Source organism: Typopeltis vanoorti, chromosome 7, assembly GCF_054136105.1.
Source record: "Typopeltis vanoorti isolate ZY-2024b chromosome 7, IOZ_Tvanoo_1.0, whole genome shotgun sequence".
NCBI classification, from domain to species: Eukaryota; Metazoa; Arthropoda; class Arachnida; order Uropygi; family Thelyphonidae; genus Typopeltis; species Typopeltis vanoorti.
Window position 1 is genome coordinate 55,366,062 of NC_143555.1, and position 22,881 is coordinate 55,388,942.

At 35.9% G+C, this 22,881-nt stretch overlaps 1 protein-coding gene across 1 annotated transcript in view; it reads left to right on the forward strand.

The window, feature by feature from the left end:
- jar (Myosin heavy chain 95F jaguar) overlaps positions 1–22,881 on the forward strand; it is a 517,008-nt gene that overhangs the window by 386,697 nt on the left and 107,430 nt on the right. The window contains exon 20 of the mRNA XM_090395608.1: positions 9,453–9,531. Coding sequence (XP_090251734.1) covers positions 9,453–9,531 — 79 coding nt within the window. The remainder of the gene's footprint in view (positions 1–9,452; positions 9,532–22,881) is intronic.

The window sequence follows — 22,881 nt, forward strand, 5'->3', positions numbered from 1 at the left end:
TTCCAGCAAAAAAACATATAGAGATTTTTCTTGAGTCATTAGAGGAGACACCTAACATACAAGACAAGCTGCTAATTTCTGGTAGGTGATCTAACACAGAGTGGGAGATGAAATGCAGAAGTTGCTTGAAGAAATGTTTTGTAAAATTTAGAAGGAAAGGCAGGATTAATAAAAATGGCAACCTCTACTGCTCGGTTTCTGCTCAGCTACATGGACTGATTTATGTTTCAACATAAAGTGTGCATAAATTCACTTGGAGAGAACATGCATAAAACAAAAAATGACTGTTGATTATATTATTGTTGATAGAGTTTTTCTTTGGTATTCTTTTAGGTATTCTTCATCATCAAATTCCTGCCATGTACCCTCAAGGGGTGTACAGGATATGATAGTACTACATGAAAAAATTACATCATTACTAACTTCCTATCTACAATTTTCCTCCAAATCAGTCTATTACTTGTCAAGACTCCAACATTATCAGATCTTATATTTCTATCCTCTAAGGCAATTTGTACAGTATCAATCCACCTATATCTTGGTCTTCCTCTGGGTCGTTTTCCTACCAACCTGGCAGAGAACACTTGTTTTGCTAATCTTTCCTCTCCAATTCTATTTAAATGACAACCTGAGATTAGCTCTGCTAACGCATTCCTGGATGCTGACAATGTCAAGTTCTTTCCTAATATCCTCGTTTTTAATATGATGTTGCCATTGATGCCATCAGTTCACGCCTCTAATCTTTCTCAGGACTCTCATATCTGTGGTCTCTAGTCTTTGGTCAAGTGTTTTACTTCTGACCCAGCTCTCAGATCCATAAGTTAAAACTGGTTTGAACACTGTCTTGTATACAGCTAATTTAGTGTTCCGACTAATTTCTCTCTTATTCCATATGAATTTATTCAATTGACTTCCCACCATATACCAGCTTTGCTGATTCTGTTGTCTATTTCTATATTGAATTTACCATCTTCAGTAAAAATCGTGCCTAAGTAGCTGAATTGTTTTAATTGTTCTATAAGTTCTCATTTCACAATACAGTTGACATTTTCAGTGATTCTGCCTATTTTCATTGTCTTTGTCTTTTTATTGCTGACATTCATACTATATCTATTACAACAGTTATTCAATTTAGTCAGAGAATCTTGCAGACTTGTAGCAGATTTATTTAGAAGTATAACATCATTCGCATAAAGCAAAGAGCTGACATTAACATCTCCAATTTTGATATCATGTTTAATACCACTTTCCTTCATAATGTGATCCATATAGATAATGAATAACAGAGGGAATAATGTACATCCTTGTCTCACACCAGATTTAACATTAAACCATCTTCCTGTACTTCCTTCAATTCTAACTGCTGACTTACAACTCAAATAAAGATTAAGTATTGCTTGATATAATACCCCATTGACACCATATAACTGTAGCATATTGAATAGCTTCTCTCTTGGCACCTTGTCATATGCCTTTTCCAAATATCGACAAAACTTAAATACAGATCTTTGTTATATTCCCATGATTTCTCCACTATTTGTCGTAAAGTGAAGATCTGATCCTGACAGCCTCTATTTTGCCTGAATCCAGCTTGTTCTTCACCCAGCTTTTCTTACACAATTCTTCTCAATCGTTTCTCAAGTATACTTGCATAGATCTTGCCAGGAACACTCAGTAGGGAAATACCTTGTAATTCTCACATTCAGTTTTATTTCCCTTTTTATATATGGGTACTATGAGAGCTTTACTCCAATCATTGGGAATTCGTCCCTCTGTTTAGGCTTTCTGAACTATACAGTGCAGCCACTGTAAGACTTTTATACCACCATACTTCAGCATTTCTGGTCGAATATCATCTATTCCTGCTGCCTTTCCACATTTTAAGCCTTTGGTGGCTTTTTCTACTTCAAGTATGGATATGTATTCCTGATGCATGCCTGGTCAGTGTTTTTTACCACTGTGCTGTCATCACTGCTTGTTTCATTTAGCAGTTTTTTCAAGTAATTACTCCATACTTCAAGGATATCTTTTTCTTCTGTTTTCATGTCACCTTTATCATCTCTGACTCCTTTTACAGCACTCTTTCCTCCATTCCTAAGCTTCTTCAATAACCTCCAGAATATTTTGCCACCTTCTTGATACTTATTTTCTATATTCTTGCCAAAGTCCTCCCATGACTTTTGTTTAGCTAGTTTTACATAGTGTTTAGCTTTCTTACATTTGTCTCTGTATTCTCTAAGAGCAAAAGCTGACTTATTTGCCAGGAACTTTTAATATGCTTTCTTCTTTTCCTTCACTGCCTGTTTAACTTCCTGTGTCCACCACGGAGTTCTAATTTTTCTATTCTTGCAGACAGCTTCACATGCCTCTCTAGCTGAATCAATCAGGGATTTCTTCAAGGCTTGCCACTGAATCTCCAAGGTTTGATTATTGATCTCAAGCTCTTTCATTTTTTCTTCAATAATCTTTGTGTATTTTAGTCTACAGTTCACATCTGAGAGCTGCTCAACTTTTATTCGCTTTAAAACTTTCTTACATGTTATTCTTTTCAATACGAAATTCAATTTTATCTTGCTCAAGACTAAATAGTGATTGCTTCCAATTTCAAATCCTCTGTACACTCTGGTGTCCTGCACCAGGGAGAAAACATCACTATCAACAATAACATAGTCAATGAGACTTTTCTTATTCCTTGCCTCTTCTCTCCATGTGAATTTGTGCACATTTTTATGTTGGAACATGGTGTTAGTAATAACCAGTCCATGTCCTGAGCAGAAATCCAACAGATATTTGCTATTATTATTAGCTTTGCCCTTTTCTCCAAATTTTCCCAAAATATTTTTGTATGTCTCACAATCATTTCCTACTCTGCTGTTTAGATCCCCAACAAGTACCAACTTTTCCTTTTTCATTGTGTCAGTTGCTTTTTCTAAAGCATCAAAAAATTCCTCCACTTCTACTTTAGTAGAACCTTCTGTGGGACCATAGGCACAAATAAGTCTCATTGTCCAGTTCCCCATTCTCATATTTGTCCACATTACTCTACTTGAGACTGCCTGCCATTCAAGAAGATTAGCCTCGTATTTTGTGTTGAATACTATGGCTACTCCTTCTTTTTCTTGATTGTCATTGCCTGAATATAACATTTTGTATTTGTTTGAAAAGAAAAATGTATACTTAACTTCTAGAAAGAATAAAAGTCGAGCAACTTCCAAATGTGAATTCTACAATCAAATATTATTGCATAAGGAGAGGGGAAGCAAAAAGAGTTTGAAAACACAGACCAAACCTTAGACAATATTACTGCAATCTGAAGAAAATATTGATTTACTCAGGAAAGCATGTGAGCAAGTTTCCTGCAAAGGTAGACAAAATAGCAAAATGATAATATAGAATATGGACATAAAACTCACAGTAACTCTCCATGAAAATTAGAAATCATGTAAAAGTTTATAGCTAGTAAATCAACATGTCCTCTTAGAGAGTATAGAAAAAATCTAGGAATGAAAATTTTTAAAAGTGGCTGAACAGAATTTATGAAAAGATTTTGTAAAAGTTATAGCAGATAAATAGGATGAAGGTGGTAAATTGTTTTGGAAGCTTCAGCAATCTTAGAAGTAGAAGAAAGCATACAGTAATTGGAATCATAGGTGATATAGAAGCCTGAAGATATAGTGTAGGTTTAAAGTAATTACTTTCTAATATTATTGAATTATGTAACACTATAGAACAGTAGTAGCAAATATTCAGGAGGGGGATGCTTGCAGTCAGCACAGATCAATACTGGAAAGAAAAAAAGCATCAGAAATGTGAAAACAGAACTGCAATAAATGATAATAGCCAAGCATGATGATATAAAAGTTTTGTATACACCAAACTGCATAATCTAGATAGCTTGACCACAAGATCGAATCTCAGAAAATTAGGATAGAGTAATCATCATACCAATTTATAAAAAAAGCAAATTAAAACAATGTGAGAAATATCGACGAACGTCCTTCCTGATTGTTACAGAAAAAGTGAAATGAATTTAGGTGGATTGAGACTAAATAGATTGCTATGACCAGATTTTTACCTTCAGATAAATACACATGTAGTTGATAGGGACCACAGGATGTTATAGTAAATTTCTTTTGGCATAGCATAGTAGTACCTGTTGGAGCTGTGGTTGGTACATTTCAGTAGTTTGTTGTAGTGGTATTTGCTATAGTTGAGATCATTGTAAAAAGGATCTCTATTTAAGCTTTGATGATCTCAAAAAAAAGCATTGAATCAAAACTCTATGTGGTGTGATTGGAACTTGATCATGATGATACAGCACTTATACCTATTATTTTATTTATTTATTTTTAATGATGACCCCACACATGAAAGGTCACAAGACCTATAACACTGCAGTGCCACGTGTGGGCAAGTGATTAAGGAGGAAAATGTAGCTTATTGGAATGGTTCTTAAAGAGTGGGAGATTGTACCCAGTGGGAAAAACAGTATGAAGGAAATTGTTCCAAAGAATTAGAGGTGGAGGAATGAAAGGAGATGATGAGAAAGTTAGTTCAGTGTGTTTGAAGCTGGACAGTGTCTAGTTGTTGGTCAGTGGCTGCTGTAGTTTTTACTTGATTAGAAGAAAGTGGAGGAATGGTAGCAGCCAATTCAGAGGAGCAATGCGCACGAAAGTACCTATAGATAGGCAGCACAGAAACAAAGTTCCTATGGTAAAGTGACTGAAGAGTTTGTGACGAAAGAGTCATCTGTTAATTAAGCAGATTGTACTCTTCTAAATATCATCAAGAATTCTTAGGAGGTCTTGAGTGCTTCACCCCAAATGAGGGAATACTCCAAGGTTTGAGTATTCCTTCATTTCTCTTCCTCTCCTATTTGAGAGGAAGAGAAATGAACCCCGCCCGAACCCGCATTTATTCTCCTTCGTCGCGCTCTCTTTTGTTTACAGAAATTTCTCATGGCGCCTTCCTATTCGCCCTCACATTATCAGTCGCAATTCTTCTCCTTGAAGAACACTCTTTTCGTAGAACACGAGTTCGATTCGCTTTTCTCGAATGCTTTCGCCTCAGGCGTTATGCTATTGTAGATAACTCGCATGTGACCTTTGTTAGCATTTTGACATACATTTTGCATAGAGTATATTTTAATCACTAATGCTTTTAAACAACAAAATTTCTATTTAGACAAACAAATTTCTCCTCCTCATTAGTTCCTTTAAGGTAATTCAAATATGTTCTCTTTTTACAATTTGTTTTCTTCACTAATAGTACAAGTATTTCTTGGTCAGTACTGTATTCTTGTTAAATCTTGAATGAATGATCCTCTTGATGAAAAGATCCTCATTCAAGATCTAACAGAACATTTTGAAAAACATGCTGTTGATAATGCCACTCTCAAACCGTCTATCTGGCTAATATACATTGATGATGTGTTCTCTGTTTGGCCACATGGCTTGGATACATTACTTTTTCCTCCTCCACCTCAATAGCCAGCACTCCAGAATCCAATTCATCATAAAAAAAAAAAAGAAAATAATAATAGCCTGTCTTTTCTAAATATTCTTATCATATGTCTTCCCAGTGGCACTCAGTTTCCAGAAAACCATCACCTCCCCCCCCCCCCAAAAAAAAAAAAACATGTTGGAGCCTTCATAGCTCAGTCAGTATAGACAAAGCCTTTTTGTCAGAAATACCTGGTTTCAATAATTCAGCCTATGGTGAGAGGAACCATTATCTGGTCTCTTCAACTAAAGGTAAGTTAGCCAGTTTTATGGAGGTGAAGGTTTGGGTTTTTCATCCCAACAAACAGGCGACCTAGCCCTTGAACACATATATCTACAGACATATCAACACTTCAGGGAATGGTAGCCTGTACTGGCCCCAGCTGGGAAGTAATAACTTCTGACATATTCTTCATCTTTTATCCAAATGTATGTTTTTGTGTGTGCTTTTGTAATTTTAAGAATGTCCTTGATGATGTTTTTGTGAGTGAGATGAAATATAGGATGCATTAGACTTGTGTTGAATTATTTCTTTGTGCTGTGTTCATTCCATTAAAGCTGACTTGAACCTTACTTGTTGAGGTTGATGAGATGCTTCATAACCAATGCTGATTCTAAGAATAGTCTCTTAGACCTATAGTGATTTCTATATAATACTGATGGCTTCTTTCATATGGGAAGGGCTATCCAGAGCATGGTCGGCCATACAAATGATCGGGGATATAATTGTTGTGTTCTTCACAATAGATGTTCACTGATCTATCAGTAGGCTAAACTAGCAGCACAAGGAACTTTATACACATCAGGATGTTCAAATCCTGGATTCGAAAATTTGTACATCTTGAAGCATGCAGCTTAGCCTGCTTTGGACAGACTGATAAATCAGTTAACATTCTCTGTGAAGAACACAAAAATTACATCTACAGTCCATATGGCAAATCAGGACTGGCAGATCATGCTCTGGATACCATTTCACATAAGATTAGATGAAAGAAGACATCAGCATTACATAGAAGTTGCTATAGGTTTGAGAGGCTATTTTTAGAATCATCCATTGGCTGTGAAGCACTTCCCCAACCTCAACTACAGTTGCATTAATTTGCCAAAGATCTGGGAAACTTTTATTCTGGGACCAGATATCTTGACTTCTCCAAATAAACTTTGAGTATCTAGCCCACCATGTTAGGCCATTAGTTCTATTTTTAGTTAATTTGAATTCCTTCTACAATGATTTAGCTGAGTGCTTTGTGTTTGTCACAGTTATAATTTGCACTCTGTAGATGTTGGGTAGAAAATCAGCAAAATATTAGAAAGTGCAATAAATTAATTTCTTTTTTCCTCTCTTGGTGTTGTTTATACCATGAAGTACTATTATGAATAATCAGCACCACCTGAGTATTTCTATACATATAAGTGAAGGAAAAATGGCTAAGAAAGATAAAAGATGACCAAGATGTAAATTGACTGACTGAGTTTAAAGCATTTCAGGAACTGATCAAATTAGACTTGACTTTAACCAATAATAAAACCATTCTGAAAGTAAATTGGAAACTATCAAAATCTGAATTGTATTTTATGCAATAATGTCTAGTAATCTATTTTAGCATATAACCTAGAAAATCATGACAAAAATATAACATCTAAACCTGTTTTAACATATTTATTTGGATTTCAGAAACATGCCATCAGTATCCTCTCCTTTAATGTTACTAAATTTAATAATAGCATTACTTTAGCAGAAGCACATCATGATCATTATATACAAGTAATTTTATAGTGTTAGCTTCCTCTCAACAGTTCAATCAATCTGTTATTTGAAACCAAATTAAGAGGACTAACAGAAACTGCAATAAGAGCATTTACTCAGAGATTTATTGTAAAAATAATAAACTAAACTTCTGCATGTTTCAGTGTCTATTAACTGATTGCATCATCAGGAAAATAAATCTATTTAGAGTACAAAAAAATCTGAATTCTTTTAACAGGGTGTTCAGATTATTACTATTACTACGGGCTGCTTCATGCAGTCCTTAAACTCATCAAGGGAGGCCCTAAACATCATGCAAAGCACTATCCCACATTTGCACAGTATCTGTCATACATTGCTTTGAACTCATTCACAGTAATGGCACCCACAAGACTGGCAACCTATTCCACTTCTGACACCATTGCTAACTACATTCTTGCTCAGTTTCCAAGGATAATACACTAGTTCTCCCACCACCAGACCTGTTCTGAAAAATTTCTTCTGTACTAATTTGTAATTTGTAATCAGTAATTTGTATGTATCAATCATATCACTCATTTTCTGCCTGTAATCCATAAATCTTCAACCTGTTCTTGTAAGATTCATTCCATAGACCTGCTACCATCTTCGTCACCTGCCTCTGGATCCTTTCCACCTCTTCCTCATTGCCAAGAAACCCAGGTAACCAGATCTGCATGCATTAGTTAAGAGGGGTCTTATCAAAGCTCAATAAAGAGGACTAATAATCTGCTTGTCAAAGTATTCCTCTAACCAAATAATCCATTCAACTGCTTTAGCCACTTCTGCTATGTGCTGTCTAAATTTTACTCCTGATACACCAACAACACTCCCAAATCTCTGGCTTCATCTAGCTTTCTGAATTATTCAATGTAGCTACTAACATTTTTATACTTCCATATTTGCACATTACTGGTTGTATATCATCTTATCCAACTGCCTTTCCACATTTCAGATTTCTGAAAAATTTTTATGTCTCTAATACTAAGATGTACTTTTGAGTGCATTCTTCCTGAATAATTGCTACCACCATCAGTGTTTATGTCATTTGATAATTTTTCATAGTAATTACTCTACTTATTCAGAATAAATTAAAGATGCCAAGAAAATATATTCTTGGTTTCATCCTTCATCCAAGTGTAAGCAAACAAAGTTTGCGCATGAAGTAACTTCGTGACAGGGCAACTCATATATAGAGGCTAATGACTTCACATCAATTGCCTTAGTATCCCATAATGCAATGCACATAATCCTTACAAACATGTATAATACTATGCATTATGGGAAGAATAAAAACTGGTCTGGGTAGTGGCCCTTCCCATAATGCATAGTATTATACATGTCTGTACGGATATGCGCATTGAATTATGGGATGCTAAGGCAATTAATGTGAAGTCATTAGCCTCTATATACGAGTTACCTGTCATGAAGTTACTTAATACGCAAACTTTGTTTGCTTACACTTGGATAAAGAATGAAACTAAGAATATAATTTCTGGGGATCTTTAATTTATAATATAACCAAGTGGAAAAACTTTCAACAACTTATCCAGAATGTTTGTATCTTGTCTAATTGCACACGTGGTACTCTTTCCTCCATTTCTAAATTTTTAAAGAATGGTAATAGAAGCATTTAGAAAAACAAAATTTGTAACATCCTACACTGTGCTCTATTACAAATTTTGTTTTTCCTTGGTAGCAATGAACATTATTATTATTATTATTATAAAAACCTCCATGGAGTCAAAGACTCATCGTGGGAGGTCCATTATTATGAAAAGAACAAAAACATATGACCTTTCAGTAATGAAAGGTGATATGCTTTTGTTTCATTAAGAAAGTATTACTTTTGAGTAATATGATAGATTCGATCACTTGTGTTTTACCATTATGTAACATGGGAAAGATGCACAGGTTATCATGCACAATGTGACATGCAAATGATTATGGAAAATTTTGGGATAAAAGGCTTGTGAATTTGGGATATGCCCCCTTTTTTTTTTTTTTCAACATCTTATCTGGTTATTATTCGTTCTAGCCAGATATAATTTAGTGCATTAGGATTAGGAAGTAAATTCTATAAAAAAAAAATAATTTGAAAATCAATCTGCACATTTTCAGAAGTCACTGTTTCTGGTACATTTAAACTTCTTTTTTCATCATTTGTGAAATAATTCATTTTTCAGGAGAAATGATTTGGAAATCCAGAGGAAGCAACAAGAAGAAAAATTAAAAAATCAGGAAGAAGAACAGAAGCAATTAAACGTAAGTAATTTAGAATTATGCATTTTGGCATTTATTTATAAATCAAACTTCCTAACAGAACCCAACGTGATTAACAGCATATTAGAGGGGAAAGAAAGAAGATAAAAGTTGAGTTTGCAAGCTTCTTCTACATAATTAAAAAAATAAATAAATAAAAAAAAATACTGTACCCACACAGCAGTATTCCAGATTTCATGAATACTTTTATTAGATCTGTTATATTTGCTGTTTTACAAACATTTTCCTCAGGATCTCAGTAACAAGAGCAATAAACATCAAAACTCTGAATATAAGAAATCATTTGATCCTAAGTGTGTATAATGTATAACGTTAGGGAAACAAAAATGAGTTCTTTAGTTTTATTTCTTGGCCCAGTTTATTAAGTTTGATATACTATCGAGTAACAGTGATATATTATATCTTGATAATATGTCATAAAGTGTATAAAACACAGTAATTCAATTCATTAAATTGCTTGATCACTATGAACTTTAAAATCAGATATCATCTCCTGATTCTTTTTTTTGTAGAATTCATAGCATTACTACTGCTGCTTTGAAATATATTTCCAGACACTGTATTTATTTTCATGGTATGCAGTGCTTATCCTGACTTTAGTAATTGTTATTATTTTATTTATTTACTTTTTTCCAACATCTTAGAATGTTTTCACCCTCTAAATACTTCCTAACTGCACTTGCCATTCTTACGAAGTTTGTCTGGGAAATTCCCGAATTTTTTAAATAAAAATTTTCCTGTCTAACTTGGAAATTATTTGGCCTTGTTGTCTTCAAAGTACTCTCCTCCATTTTGTATACACCGCTGCTTGCGTTACTTCCATCTTTTGAAACATTTCAGGAATGCTTAGCGTTTTTTTTCTTAATGAAGTCACTCACTCAAAAAACATCAACCATGTCAACTTCAATTTGGGAAATAAAAAAAAAAAAGTGCTGGTGCAAGATCAGGTGAGTTAAGCAGGCTGTTGAACAACCGTTGTTTCATATTTCACCAAAAATTGATGGATTAGTAATGATGTGTGTGTGCACATGCGTGCGCAGGTGCATTATAGTATGCCCATGCTTTAGAGATCTCCACTTGGAAACTTGCCAAGAATAGTATTTTTCTTGACGGACATATGAATTGGTCACCAACATGCGAAATCACGTGCTTTATAGGTAAAATTTTCCAACTGTTATACAAGCAACATAGTTAACTACAATGATCATAAAACAGAAGTTAATTTTCCGACGTGTAATAATAAACAACTCATCCCACAATACGGATTGATTACCCTATTATCGGAATGGATTCTCCTTTTTGTGACGTGCAGAAAGTCGAAGGGTCTCTAATCTGTGGGCGAACTATGTCATGATGAAGCATCCATCACTTTTCTCTCCAAGCATCGGGCTTTTTTTTTCTGATAGCTTCACAAAGACATTGCATATTACCTCAAGGTAATACTCCTTGTTCAGTGTCTTGTCTTATGGAAGAAATTCAAGGGTGAACAATGCCTTCAGAATCGAAAAAAACTGTCATCATCAATTTGACATTTAACTGCACTTGACTCACTTTTTTTGGGGGGTCACATTGACCCTTTTGACATCCACTGTGAAGATTGAGCTTTTGTTTCAACATCATAGCCATAAACCCTGTCTCATCCCTGGTAATGATGTTTTAAGTGTTTTAAAAAGTTTCATCCTTATAAGCTTGACTGAAAAGCTCTTGGCTCATATCAACTTGAATTTGTTTTTGATCATCAGTCAAAAGGTGAGGCACAAATTTGGCTGCATTGTGATGCATGCCTAAATTTTGCATAAGAATCTCATGATTCTTAAAATTTTGAAATGTTTACTTCTTCAGCTACCTCATGAACAGTTAAACAGCAGTTACAATGGATGACTTCACAGACTTTTGCAACATTTTCATCAATTTTCCTGAATGGGGGATCATTGGCCATCTTTCAAACATTTCCACCACTCATACGTCTTGAGTCCAACCTAAAACTTAATTCCCAAATACCATTTTTAATATTTCAAAAAGTCTCTGAAAGATTTTCCCAATTTGATGCAAAACTTCACACAAATTCATTGATCATGAAAAGCGCTCATTTTAAACAAAAAGTTGCCAGATGCATCGAACACGTGTTGACACAAATAGATTTACCACGATAACTAAGCAAAATACCACATTGTGGTTTGCACTAGACTATTTCCCAATGTTGCCACTAGATTTCAGCATACAAAGCATGCAGCTAGTTAGTGCATGTGTTTGTTAGTACAATAATTCAAAAGTTAGGGAATTTCCCAGACAAACTTCATGTGTAACAAAAGCAGTCGAAGCCCATCACAGATGGTAGGGATTGACTACTCTTTCCAAAAAACAAGGTACTTTTCCAAGTTATTAGTACTACATACTGGAAAATATTCATTGTTGTTCTTGTTATGTGCCATCCAGTCGTTTGTGACTCTTGGTGATCATGTGAACAAAAGCTCTCCATCCCACTTGGTCTCATGTCCTTTCTTTCAGTAATTGTATGTTCAAGTTGATAAGTTTTTTTTACCAACTTGATAAACACAAAAGAGTTGTCCATCCAACTCTTTTGTGGTCTTTCTCTTCTCATTCATCTTCACCAACATAACTGCCTCCTTCAATGATTCATCAGCTTGCATAATGTGACCAAAGCATATCAACTTCTGTTTAGTAATCATTGCCTCCAAAGAGCATTCTGTCTTTATATTCTCTGAAACCTTCTTATTGGTCATTTTTGCAGTCCATGGGATTCTTAATAGTCTAGTCCACCATCATAATTCAAATAAATTAATTCACTTTCTGTCTTTCTTCTTAATAATTCAGCTTTCACATCCATTGCTTTGACAATTCTAATTTTCGTGGCCTTACTCACACCTCTATCTTTCATAATTTTTGGCAGGTTTAATGTAGCTCTTTCCTCCTCCCCCCCCCATGACTATCCTTCTTTTAATTTTATCTTCAGATTTACCATCATTTCTGATTCTGGACCCCAGTAAATCATAACTTTTAATGATTTCTATTTTATCTCTCTCTATTATAAATTCATTTAAATTGCCAGAAGCCATCACTTTTGTTTTGCTGATGTTTAAATTAAGCCTGGCTTTGTTACTTTGTCATAATCAATAGAATCAATCTCTCCAGATCTTCCTTAGTTTCTGCTATGAGGGTTATATCATATCTGCATATCTTAAATTATTTATTTTTCTGCCACCAATCTCTTAATTCCAGCTGGATCTTTGTCTAAATCAGCCAAACTCATAATATATTCACTATAAATATTAAAAAGGTAGGGCGACAGTATACAACCCTGTCACACTCCTTTTTCCACTCGAACACTGTCTGTTTCTCCAAAGACTGTACTGAAGCTTCTTCGTTGTCATAGAACTCTCTTATTAAGTGAATTAGATGTTCAGGTATTTCCCATTGATCTCATTACAATCCACAGTCTGTTGTGATCCACTCAATTAAGAGCTTTCTAATAATCAATAAAGCAGATGAATACTTCTTTCTGAAATTCTCTTGTTCTTTCCATAATCCATCTCATGTTTGCTATTTGGTCTCTAGTTCCTCTACATCTCCTGAAGCCTGCCTGTTCTTGTGGCATTTGTCTATTCACATATGGCTCCAACCTTTGTTGGATCACTTTTAACATAATTTTACTTGCATGTGAAATTAAAGAAATGCTTCTGTAATTTTTACAAACTCTGGGATATGATGTTTTTTTTTTTTTTTTTTTTTTTTTTTTTTTTGTAATTGGGGTGAATACTGATGTTTTCCAATCTCTAGGCCAGTATATTTTCTTCCAAACCTGTTGACAAATTTCAGTCAATATATTCACTACTTCATTCCCAGCTGTTCTCGATAATTTCACTGACACACCATTATTTCCAGGAGCTTCTCCTTTTGACAGCTGTTTCATTGCTGATATCACTTCACGTTTCATTATCATGGGTTTTTCAGCAAATTCTTTTCTTTCAAATTCTTCAATATTATTATCTTTCTTTTACTAATCCTCTACATATTCTTTCCATCTTTTTTTTCACTGCGTATTCTTCCATCAGACGTTTACCTGAATTACTTTTTTACAACTCCTAATTTAGGGATAAACTTCCCTGTAACATCATTTATTTCTCTAAACAGATCTCTTGTTCTACCCATAATGTTGCTTTTTTCAATTTCCTTGCACCTTTTATTTAGATGTTTTTCCTTATCTTTCCTATCCTGTATTTGGAAATCTGCATTCAGTTGTCTAACCCTTTCTTTGTTTCTCTGAAGTTTCATTTTTCTTCTTTCCTCTGGTATTTGAAGAGCTTCTTCTGACAACCGTTTACAATCTTTCTTTCTTGTTGCTTTATTTAGAATCTTCTTTGCTGATTTTGTTTTTTCCCATAGTTCTAATTCTCTTCTTGTCTTCTCCAAACTATTTCATTTCTTTCTGGCTTCTACTTTAAATGCTTCATTTATAGGATTTAAATCAAATTTGATGCTATCCTTTGGTTTCTTCTTAGCCCTTAATTTCAATTTAACTTCAGCTATCAATAATTCACGATATGTCCCACAGTCTGCACAGGTAGTGTTTTTGCTGCTTGAATAGCATTCCTCTACCATCTGCTGGTAACAATATAATCTATCTGATTTCTGTATGCTCCATTAGGTGAAGTCCATATGTACAATCTTCTTTTATGTTGTTGGAAGCAAGTGTTTGCAATAAAGCAACTGTTCTTAACAGAAATCTCCAACATCCTTTCTCCTGCTTTATTCCTCAGTCCTAAACTAAATTTTCCAGTGATGCCTCATTCTTCTTTTTCACCCACTTTTGCATTCCAATCACCTAATATCAAGAGAAAATCTTTTTTATTAATATTGTATACAGCTTGTTGCAAGCTGCTGTAAAATTCTTCTACCTCATCTTCACTTGAATCTGTAGTGGGTGCATACACCTGTATGAGTGTAACATTCACTGGGTATGCCTTTATTCTGATCAGAATTATTATTGGACACTAGGTTGTAACCCAAAATGTTTCTGTATTCTCTTCTAACCATAAATGCTTTGCCATTTCTTCGAAAGTTTTCATATCCAGAGTAATACATCATGAAATCATCACTATCAAAGTGATCCATTCCTGTCCATCTGAGTTCATTGATTCATATGATCTTGAGTCCTCATTTCTTTCTTCACGAAATATTCATTATACATACAAAAATTTCTAAAAATTTCATAGAAAACAAGAATCAAATTTTAGAACCCAATATGCTAGCCTGTACATTTTCAAAAATGTTTCTAGAGAAGAAATAACTGATTTTGCTACTAAAGTTGAATATTCTCGCCTGACACAGTGATTGTAAAAGGACCATATCAACAGTTATTAACAATGGCTATGATATCTTTCCTTAAACTCATTTGCTAAGAGCACTCACACTACATATGGCAGCCAATCCATGTGTTCACTTTCCAAGCAAAAAAAAATCTAGCCCTTACAAACTACACTCTAACAGATATTTAAGAGGTGACTCCATGTTCTCTCCGTTCCTGCTCTTATGTACTGAAAAATATGATCATCTACTCTGTAATAGGCAGTTTTGGACTTATATGTTTCTATCCTGCCCTTACTTTCTGCCTATCAACTTACCCACAAGCACAACTTCAATCTCTCCTCATAAAGTGCATTTCATGATTAGTTACTATTTTGGTCATTTATCTCTGGATCCTTTCTAACACTTTCATGTCTAGGAGAAATCCAGTTGACCAAATCTGTGCCAGGGAGTCCTGATATGGCTATAACAAAACTTTATAAAGAAGAACTTCTTTAACTCCACTTTTCAATGCCGAGTTTCAGAACCTATCATTCCAAAACCAGGCAATATACCAGATATACTTCCTCATGAAATAGAACACGCTCCTAAGAAAATGAATAAAGGTAAATCCTCAGGACTTGATCATGTTAAGGCTGAAGAAATCCAACAAAGCAGACCAACTATATTCAAAGCTTTGGCTACCAGATTCACATGGTACTTGAAAGAAGGAAAGATTCCAGAGGAATGGAAGACCTCAAAAACCATACTTCTTAAAAAAGGGAATAAAGAAAAACAAAAATTATCAACCAGTGTATCTACTCTCTCACATATATAAACTCATGAACAGGGTAATACTGAACAGAATCCAAACTACTCTCGTAAACAACTCCAGTAGAGAGAGCAAGCAGGATTCAGAAGAGGCGTCTCCACAATAAATCATATTTAGGTCATTTTGCAATTAACAGAAAAATACAGAGAATACTGAATCCCTCTATGTTTCCTCTTTATTGATTTTAAAAAAAAAAACATTTCATACCATAGAACACAATGCTGTCATCCATGCCTTACTGGAAATAAACGTGGATCCTACTTACATCCACATGATAAAAGAAATTAACAAAAATCTGGCCACACATATAACTATTTGATCAACCTATAAATATAGATATAAAGAGAGGGGTCCACCAAGGCGATGTAATCTTCCCAAACCTGTTTACCAGCACTTCAGAATATATTCTGAGAAAAATAGATCTAAACGGAGGAATTAACAAAGATGGCGAAAAATTATAAATCGTTATGTTTGCCGATGATCTATTACTAATATCTCAAAACCCAAAAGACCTAGAAGAAATAGGTGAAATAATATACAAAACAGCAGTGAGATAGGCTTAGAAATGAATCTAGAAAAAAACAAAATGAATTAAGAACATCTACACAAGTGTGACAGCAGCCTATGTATTAATAACATTCCTATAGAACATGTTAACTCTTACAATTACTTAGGACAAACAATAAAAATGAATAATGATTTATCTGAAGAGGCTAGTAAAATGAAAGAAAGTCACTTACTGATCCAAATCTTGATATCTCTACAAAGGCAAAACTATTTAATAGATTTAATAGTGACATTCTTCTATCACTCGCATACGGATCAGAAACATGGAACACAACAAGACAGGAAGAGAGATTCAGCATATCTCACTGTGCAATAGAATGTAGAATTTGTAACATCAGCAAAATGGAACATGTTAGAAATACAGAACTAAGAGAAAGATCAGGTGTAAAAGATGTGGTAACTGCAGTATACAAAAACAAGATGAGATGGGCAGGCCACATTGCAGGACTCAGGGATAACAGATGGACATATAGAATATTTTATTGGCAACCAAGAATAAAGAGAAAACTAGGAAGACTACCTACAAAATGTGAAGATCCATTAGTGAAATAAATGGGTATAACATGGAAGAGAAAGGCTTAAGATTCAAATCATTGGAAGCATCTTTGTGACCTGCACTCATGGAGAAATCCTGAATGAAACACAGATCCATCAAGGTACACTGTATCTTCCTCAGTGTTCATCGTTATCCCATTATCACTGACCAACCTCATCTTTCCATAATGAAAAAACTTCCTAGGATTTCTTTTAGCCTCATTTGCTAACTGCTGCTCAAAATGCATTTTTGCTACCTTTACCAAGTGAGTCGCCTTCCTTGCTTGTTCTTTGTACTCTTCATGTAACTGATTATTACCACTCATCATGTACTGCTGCCTCCACAATGCCTTATTTAATCTCCTGACCTTTGGAATACACTGCCAGATACTTCCTGAGTAGAGATCAAACAGCATTGATTTCCTTCTCATCCAAATTTTCATTCCATGATAATTGCTGCAGGCCACCTCTTGAGTTTGTCATAATCACCTGTCTTATAGTTCCACATATAATCCTTTCTCACAAAAGTGCTGGCCTACTTGGCCCAGCAGTTAGTGTATTCGCTCTTTAGCCAACAGGCTGCAGGTTCAAATCTGGAATTGATATGGATGTTTGTCCTACTGACTGTTTTCCATATGTACTGCTGTGACCTGTCCTGGTGCAGTATTATGACCTTTGATGTCTTGCACCATAAAAATCAAATCTCACAAAAGTCCTATTATGGCGCTGGCCACCACCAAGTCATTACTTTGTCACTTTCACCGACTAGAGAAAGATTTGACACTTTGTTGACAATAATATCTTCTGATGAGATAATCAAATCCCAGACCCTCGGTCCACACGTAGCCTCTGTTACATTCTGCTTAAGATAGTTATCCCTCAAAAACTCAAGAAATTCATTATCTTGGGTTCCAGCAGCTCCTTTTCTTCATTCTAGTCTATTACCATAATTAAAATTGCCCATTATAATCACTTTTTTCTTATTAGTATGACCACTTTGCCTGAACATTTCCTTCTCACTGTCTTCCACATTACCAGTTCTATAGCAACACCCTGCTACACATCTCATCTTTTCCACTTGACACCATACTGCTTCAAAACCACTGTCACTATTTGCTTCTTGCATATCTACCCTAAATGGGCACAACTCCTCTGCCATCATTAATAGCACTCCTCCTCCCCTTTTTTTTTGCCTTGTCTGTCTTCACAAAGGCCTACATATCTCTCCATCTCTATTCCTGTCAGAATATCATCCTTGTTGAGACACATCTCACTTATAACAATTTTTGGGCAATCGAACTTTATCAATGCTACAATTTCATTCCCCTTGTTTCAAATGCATCTTTCATTTTTAACATACACACCAGCTCATTTCTGTTCTATAACAAGTCTCCCCCGACCCCACATCTCGAACATGACTCCTCCATATCCCCCCCCCCCCATCCATTCTTCTCTGTCATCACTGATATTACATCCCTCACTAGACCTAAATGTCGTACCCACATCCTTGACTATTTTAATCCTTTCTTGTGTACTCATGCATCTACTCCTGAAATAATCATCTACATTACTCATGCTGTCTACTCTTCTCTTTTCCTGTCTGTCTTGTGTTCCTTCTCTCTCATTCTCTTGATTCACGCCACACCTCTCCATTCACAATCTCTCCTATCTTATTTTCCTGCTCTTCCACAACACCTCATGCTTTCTCGGGTCTTCCATTCACTTCAATCATAGCTTTCAGTAACATTTTCTCTAACTGACTCACACTAAATCCATTTAAATGTAGCTCATCTCTTTTATACAGCTATTTTCATCACTCACATTCATTCCACACATTTACAGAACTCACAACTCTGCTAGCATACCATTCATAATCTTCACTCACCTTCTCAACTCATTATTATTATTATACCAAAGCAACACACTAACTACCTTACCTACCACACTGTTATCTTTCACTCTCCTTAAGAGCTTTCTGACATTCATCTTTACATTCTCCTTGTTACTAGTCAAATCATTTGTACCAACTACCACCACTATTTTTATCATGCTCCTGTTATCCAATGCTTGAATCATCCTGCTTGTTCTACCCCCCCCAAAAAAATCTTGTACAGATTTTCACTCAGGACACCTCTAATCATCAAACCCCCATACATTGCTACTCTCAAATCATTCAATATTTCTTTCATATCTTTCTTGCCATTCTTCTTCACATTTCCATGCAAATTCGTAACTCTCCTCAGTCATTCCTTATATGTTTTATCTCTTATCCCATTTTTACCAACTCTGTTTTCATCTCTTCAGTTATTTTCTGGCTGCTATTTACATCACCTTGCGCATCCGTTTTCTTACCACCGATTCACCGCCACTTTTGCCTGCTGCACTCAGTGGAAAGATACCATCAGCTCTGCTTACTCCCATAGCTACATCCATGATGTTTTGTCACTACTGCTCACATTTTCATAATCCATAAGCATGCTACACTTCTTGCTCAACCAGACTCTCTCATCTCTGCAATTAATCCTCTCCATATAAATATCTTCAATCTCTCCCCAAGCATATGTTCCACCCTTGCAACTCCAGTGTTCCAGACCCAACACACTCGTTTGCCCTGAAAAAACACTCTCTCCAAATACTGAATTAAAGAGCCAAGAGGCTTCACTTCAGCGATGCAAAATTATACAAATTAAGTGGATATTGAATCCAACATTATTTCAAAGCCGAATATATAGAAACTACAGGAGTTTTATGCCGAATATAGAATCTATAAGAGTTTTGGCGAATCCAAGCATAAGCAACCTTTCAGGATAGGGGCAACTCATGGAAAAGGTGGATAAAGTTCTGATCACTTTCCTTACTATTCTCGATAAATCAAATCCATAGTTCTCCATAATGGTCACTATCCAAACTGGTTTCGACCTTTGTTGAGGTCACGTCAGTGGGAGCCAGACCCAGATGTAAAATAAAATACCCAGGTTGAAGTGATGCAGAAGTCATTCTTTCCCATATGAGTTGCCAAAAGGTGTCACATTTTAAAAGGTACCAAGAATTACTGAAATATAGAGCCAAGAGGCTTCACTTCGGCGATGCAAAGGTCGAAACTGATCTGGGTAGTGATCCCTTCCCATAATGCATAGCATCATACATGTCCGCAAGGAGATGTGCTTACATTATGGAGACTGCTAAGGAAAGTGATCAGAACTTACTTCTCCTTTGCCATGAGTTGCCCCTGTCCTGAAAGGTTGCTTATGCTTGGATCTGCTGAAACTCTTGTAGTTTCTATATATTCGGCTTTGAAATAATGTTGGATTCAATATCCCCTTAATTTTGTATAACTCTCTCCAAATGCCTGCATTGTTCAGCATTCAAATGTACTCTGTGCATCTACATATTTCAGGCTCCTCTCACTATCATCTCATTCATTATCACTGCTCTTTTTCTCCACTCTGCATTATAATTCAAGGCAACACACTAATTATTCTCTCTCTGACGTATTTCTACTGTACTATCCCTGACATATCTGCAGCAAGAGATCTGACCTGACACTTAGACCTCTTGCTGCAAGATTCCCACTACTTCTCAGGTCAGTTGTGTGAGCCATTGCCATCAGTACACTCTTTACCATTCTTCCCAGTGAACATTTCTCTACTCAGCAGTGCACACCCTGAATCATTGAATCTCCATATATATGACACTCTGAACAGTTTCATTCGTTCTTTTTTCACTGGCTTCCCTGACCCTTTCTGCTTCCCATCTCTCTCTCTCTCTCTCTCTCTCTCACGCGTTTGCACGCTATTCCTTACTCCCCCATACTGTCTCCTTTTCTTCCTTGCTCTTTCACATCCTTCTCTCACACCTACTCTCATTTTCCTTGTACTAGCCAACCTATCCAGCCTAAATGTAATCATTCACCCTCCTCATCCTTGATGCCTTTTTCATCATTTCACTATCTCTCTCTCTCCACATATTCTTCTTCACCTGACAATCACCGTCATCAGAGTAAACATTTCCCTCTGCCACACTGCCCAAGATCAAATCCACAGAAATCTTTCAGGTTCTTTTCACCCTCCAACATACTAATGGTATCCACCAGTTGACTTGTGGATACTGGTATCATGTTGGAGGGTGAAGAAAACTGATATCCACTAGTACCCACTCACCCATTTCCAAAGCGCGCTCTCTCTCTCTCTCTGTGCTGCTGCTGAATCCTGAGATTGAAACAGTTATGTCACCCAGTGCTTCCCACTGCCTACATTATTAATCCACATCAGACTTAACAACATTGAGCAATATATAATACTTCAAAATTTATTGTAAATGTAATTTACTTTCTTTTTTTTTTTTATGTTGTCGGAAATAAGAAGTATTAGTAAATCTTGTTCTGAATTTAAATTTTGTACACATACTTTAAAGTGTCTTTATGTGTTCCTGGATGACTTCATTTCTAAATGTAATATTGCCATTGTTATTAAACTTACCATCTTCACCATGAATACTTGATGTTAATGAAAATCATCAGGCAGTTGCTAAGGAGAGTAAAAGGTAACAGTATGGCAGGAAAGGTAGTCAGTGTGTTGCCCAGGCATGATAGGGATGAGATGATATGATGAGCTCAGATTATGAGTTGGATGTTAGCTGAGATGTGTCAAGAGAAAGAAATTCATTTTGTAGGATGAATTTGAGGAACAGATGGAGCTGTATAAAAGCTGGGCTACATTTAAATGGATTTGGTATGAGTCAGCTGAAGTAACTGTTATTGCAAGAGAGAGGGATGATTGAAATGAATAGAAGACCTGAGGAAGCAAGAGGTGATAGAGGTGACATGAAACTGCAGCTAAGTAGGGTAGGAGAGCTTGTGAATGCAAAGGTGAGCGGCATGAGTGAAGAGAATGAAAGAGAAGGAACACAAGACAAACATGGGGAGGTCATGGTGGACAGAGAGAGAGAGAGAGAGAGACACACTGCATGAGAAGACTCCCAAATCCTTTCTTGAATGTATGTATGTATGTATAAGAAAGGATTGGGATGATCAGGGATGTCAAGGAAACATACATATCTGAGGAGAGCTGTATGATCAGTGATGATAGAGACAAGTGGCCAAGGGGGGAGGTAATATGGAGGAGTCCACATCTTAGGAGTGGGGTGACCATGAGGTGATAACTTGGATGGTGGCTAGCCATATCAGGACTTTTATCAGAAAGGGTTATGTGGAATTATAAGGCGGGTGATTATGACAAACTCAGGAGACAGCTTGCAGTGAATGAGGAATTGGATGGGAAGGAAATCATACTGCTTGGTATCTACTCAGGAAGTATCTGGCAGAGGCAATGACTGAGTGTATTTCAAAGGTCAAGAGAGTGAATAAGGTAGGTGTAAAATGGGTGACTGAAGAAATGAAGCATGTAGTCTGGAAAAAAAAACATTGGGGAGGCTTGTTATAGAACCAGAAATTGTAGCATTCATTGAGTATATGTGCCCAAAAATTGTTGGAATAACTGAGACATGGTTAGATAAGGGTGACATTCTGACAGGAATAGAGATGGATGGATATGTGTTTTCGTGAGGATAGGCAAGATGTGAGGTGTAAGTGAACAGAATGAAATATCTAGTTGAGTGTTGCTATAGATCTGGTCATGTGGAGGACAGTGAGAAGGAAATGTATAGGCAAATCTGTTTAGCTACTAAGAAAAGGTTAATTATCATGGGTGATTTTAATTATGGTAATACAGACTGGAAGGAAGAGACACCATCTGGGGGCAAAGAGTATATTCTTGAGTTTTTGAGCAACAGCTACCTTAGGCAGTATGTAATAGAAGGCACACAGGAATCAAGAAGGATCTTGGATTTGGTTATATCATCAGAGGATGTTATTGTAAATAAGTGTTGAATCTTCCCCAGTTGGTGAAAGTGACCATGAAGTGATTACTTGGATGGTGGCTAGCCATATCAGGACTTTTGTGAGAAAGAGTTATATGTGGAATTATAAGGTGGGTGATTATGACAAACTCAGGAGGCAGCTTGCAGTGAATGAGGAATTGGATGGGAAGGAAATCATACTGCTTGGTCTCTACTCAGGATGTATCTGGCAGAGGCAA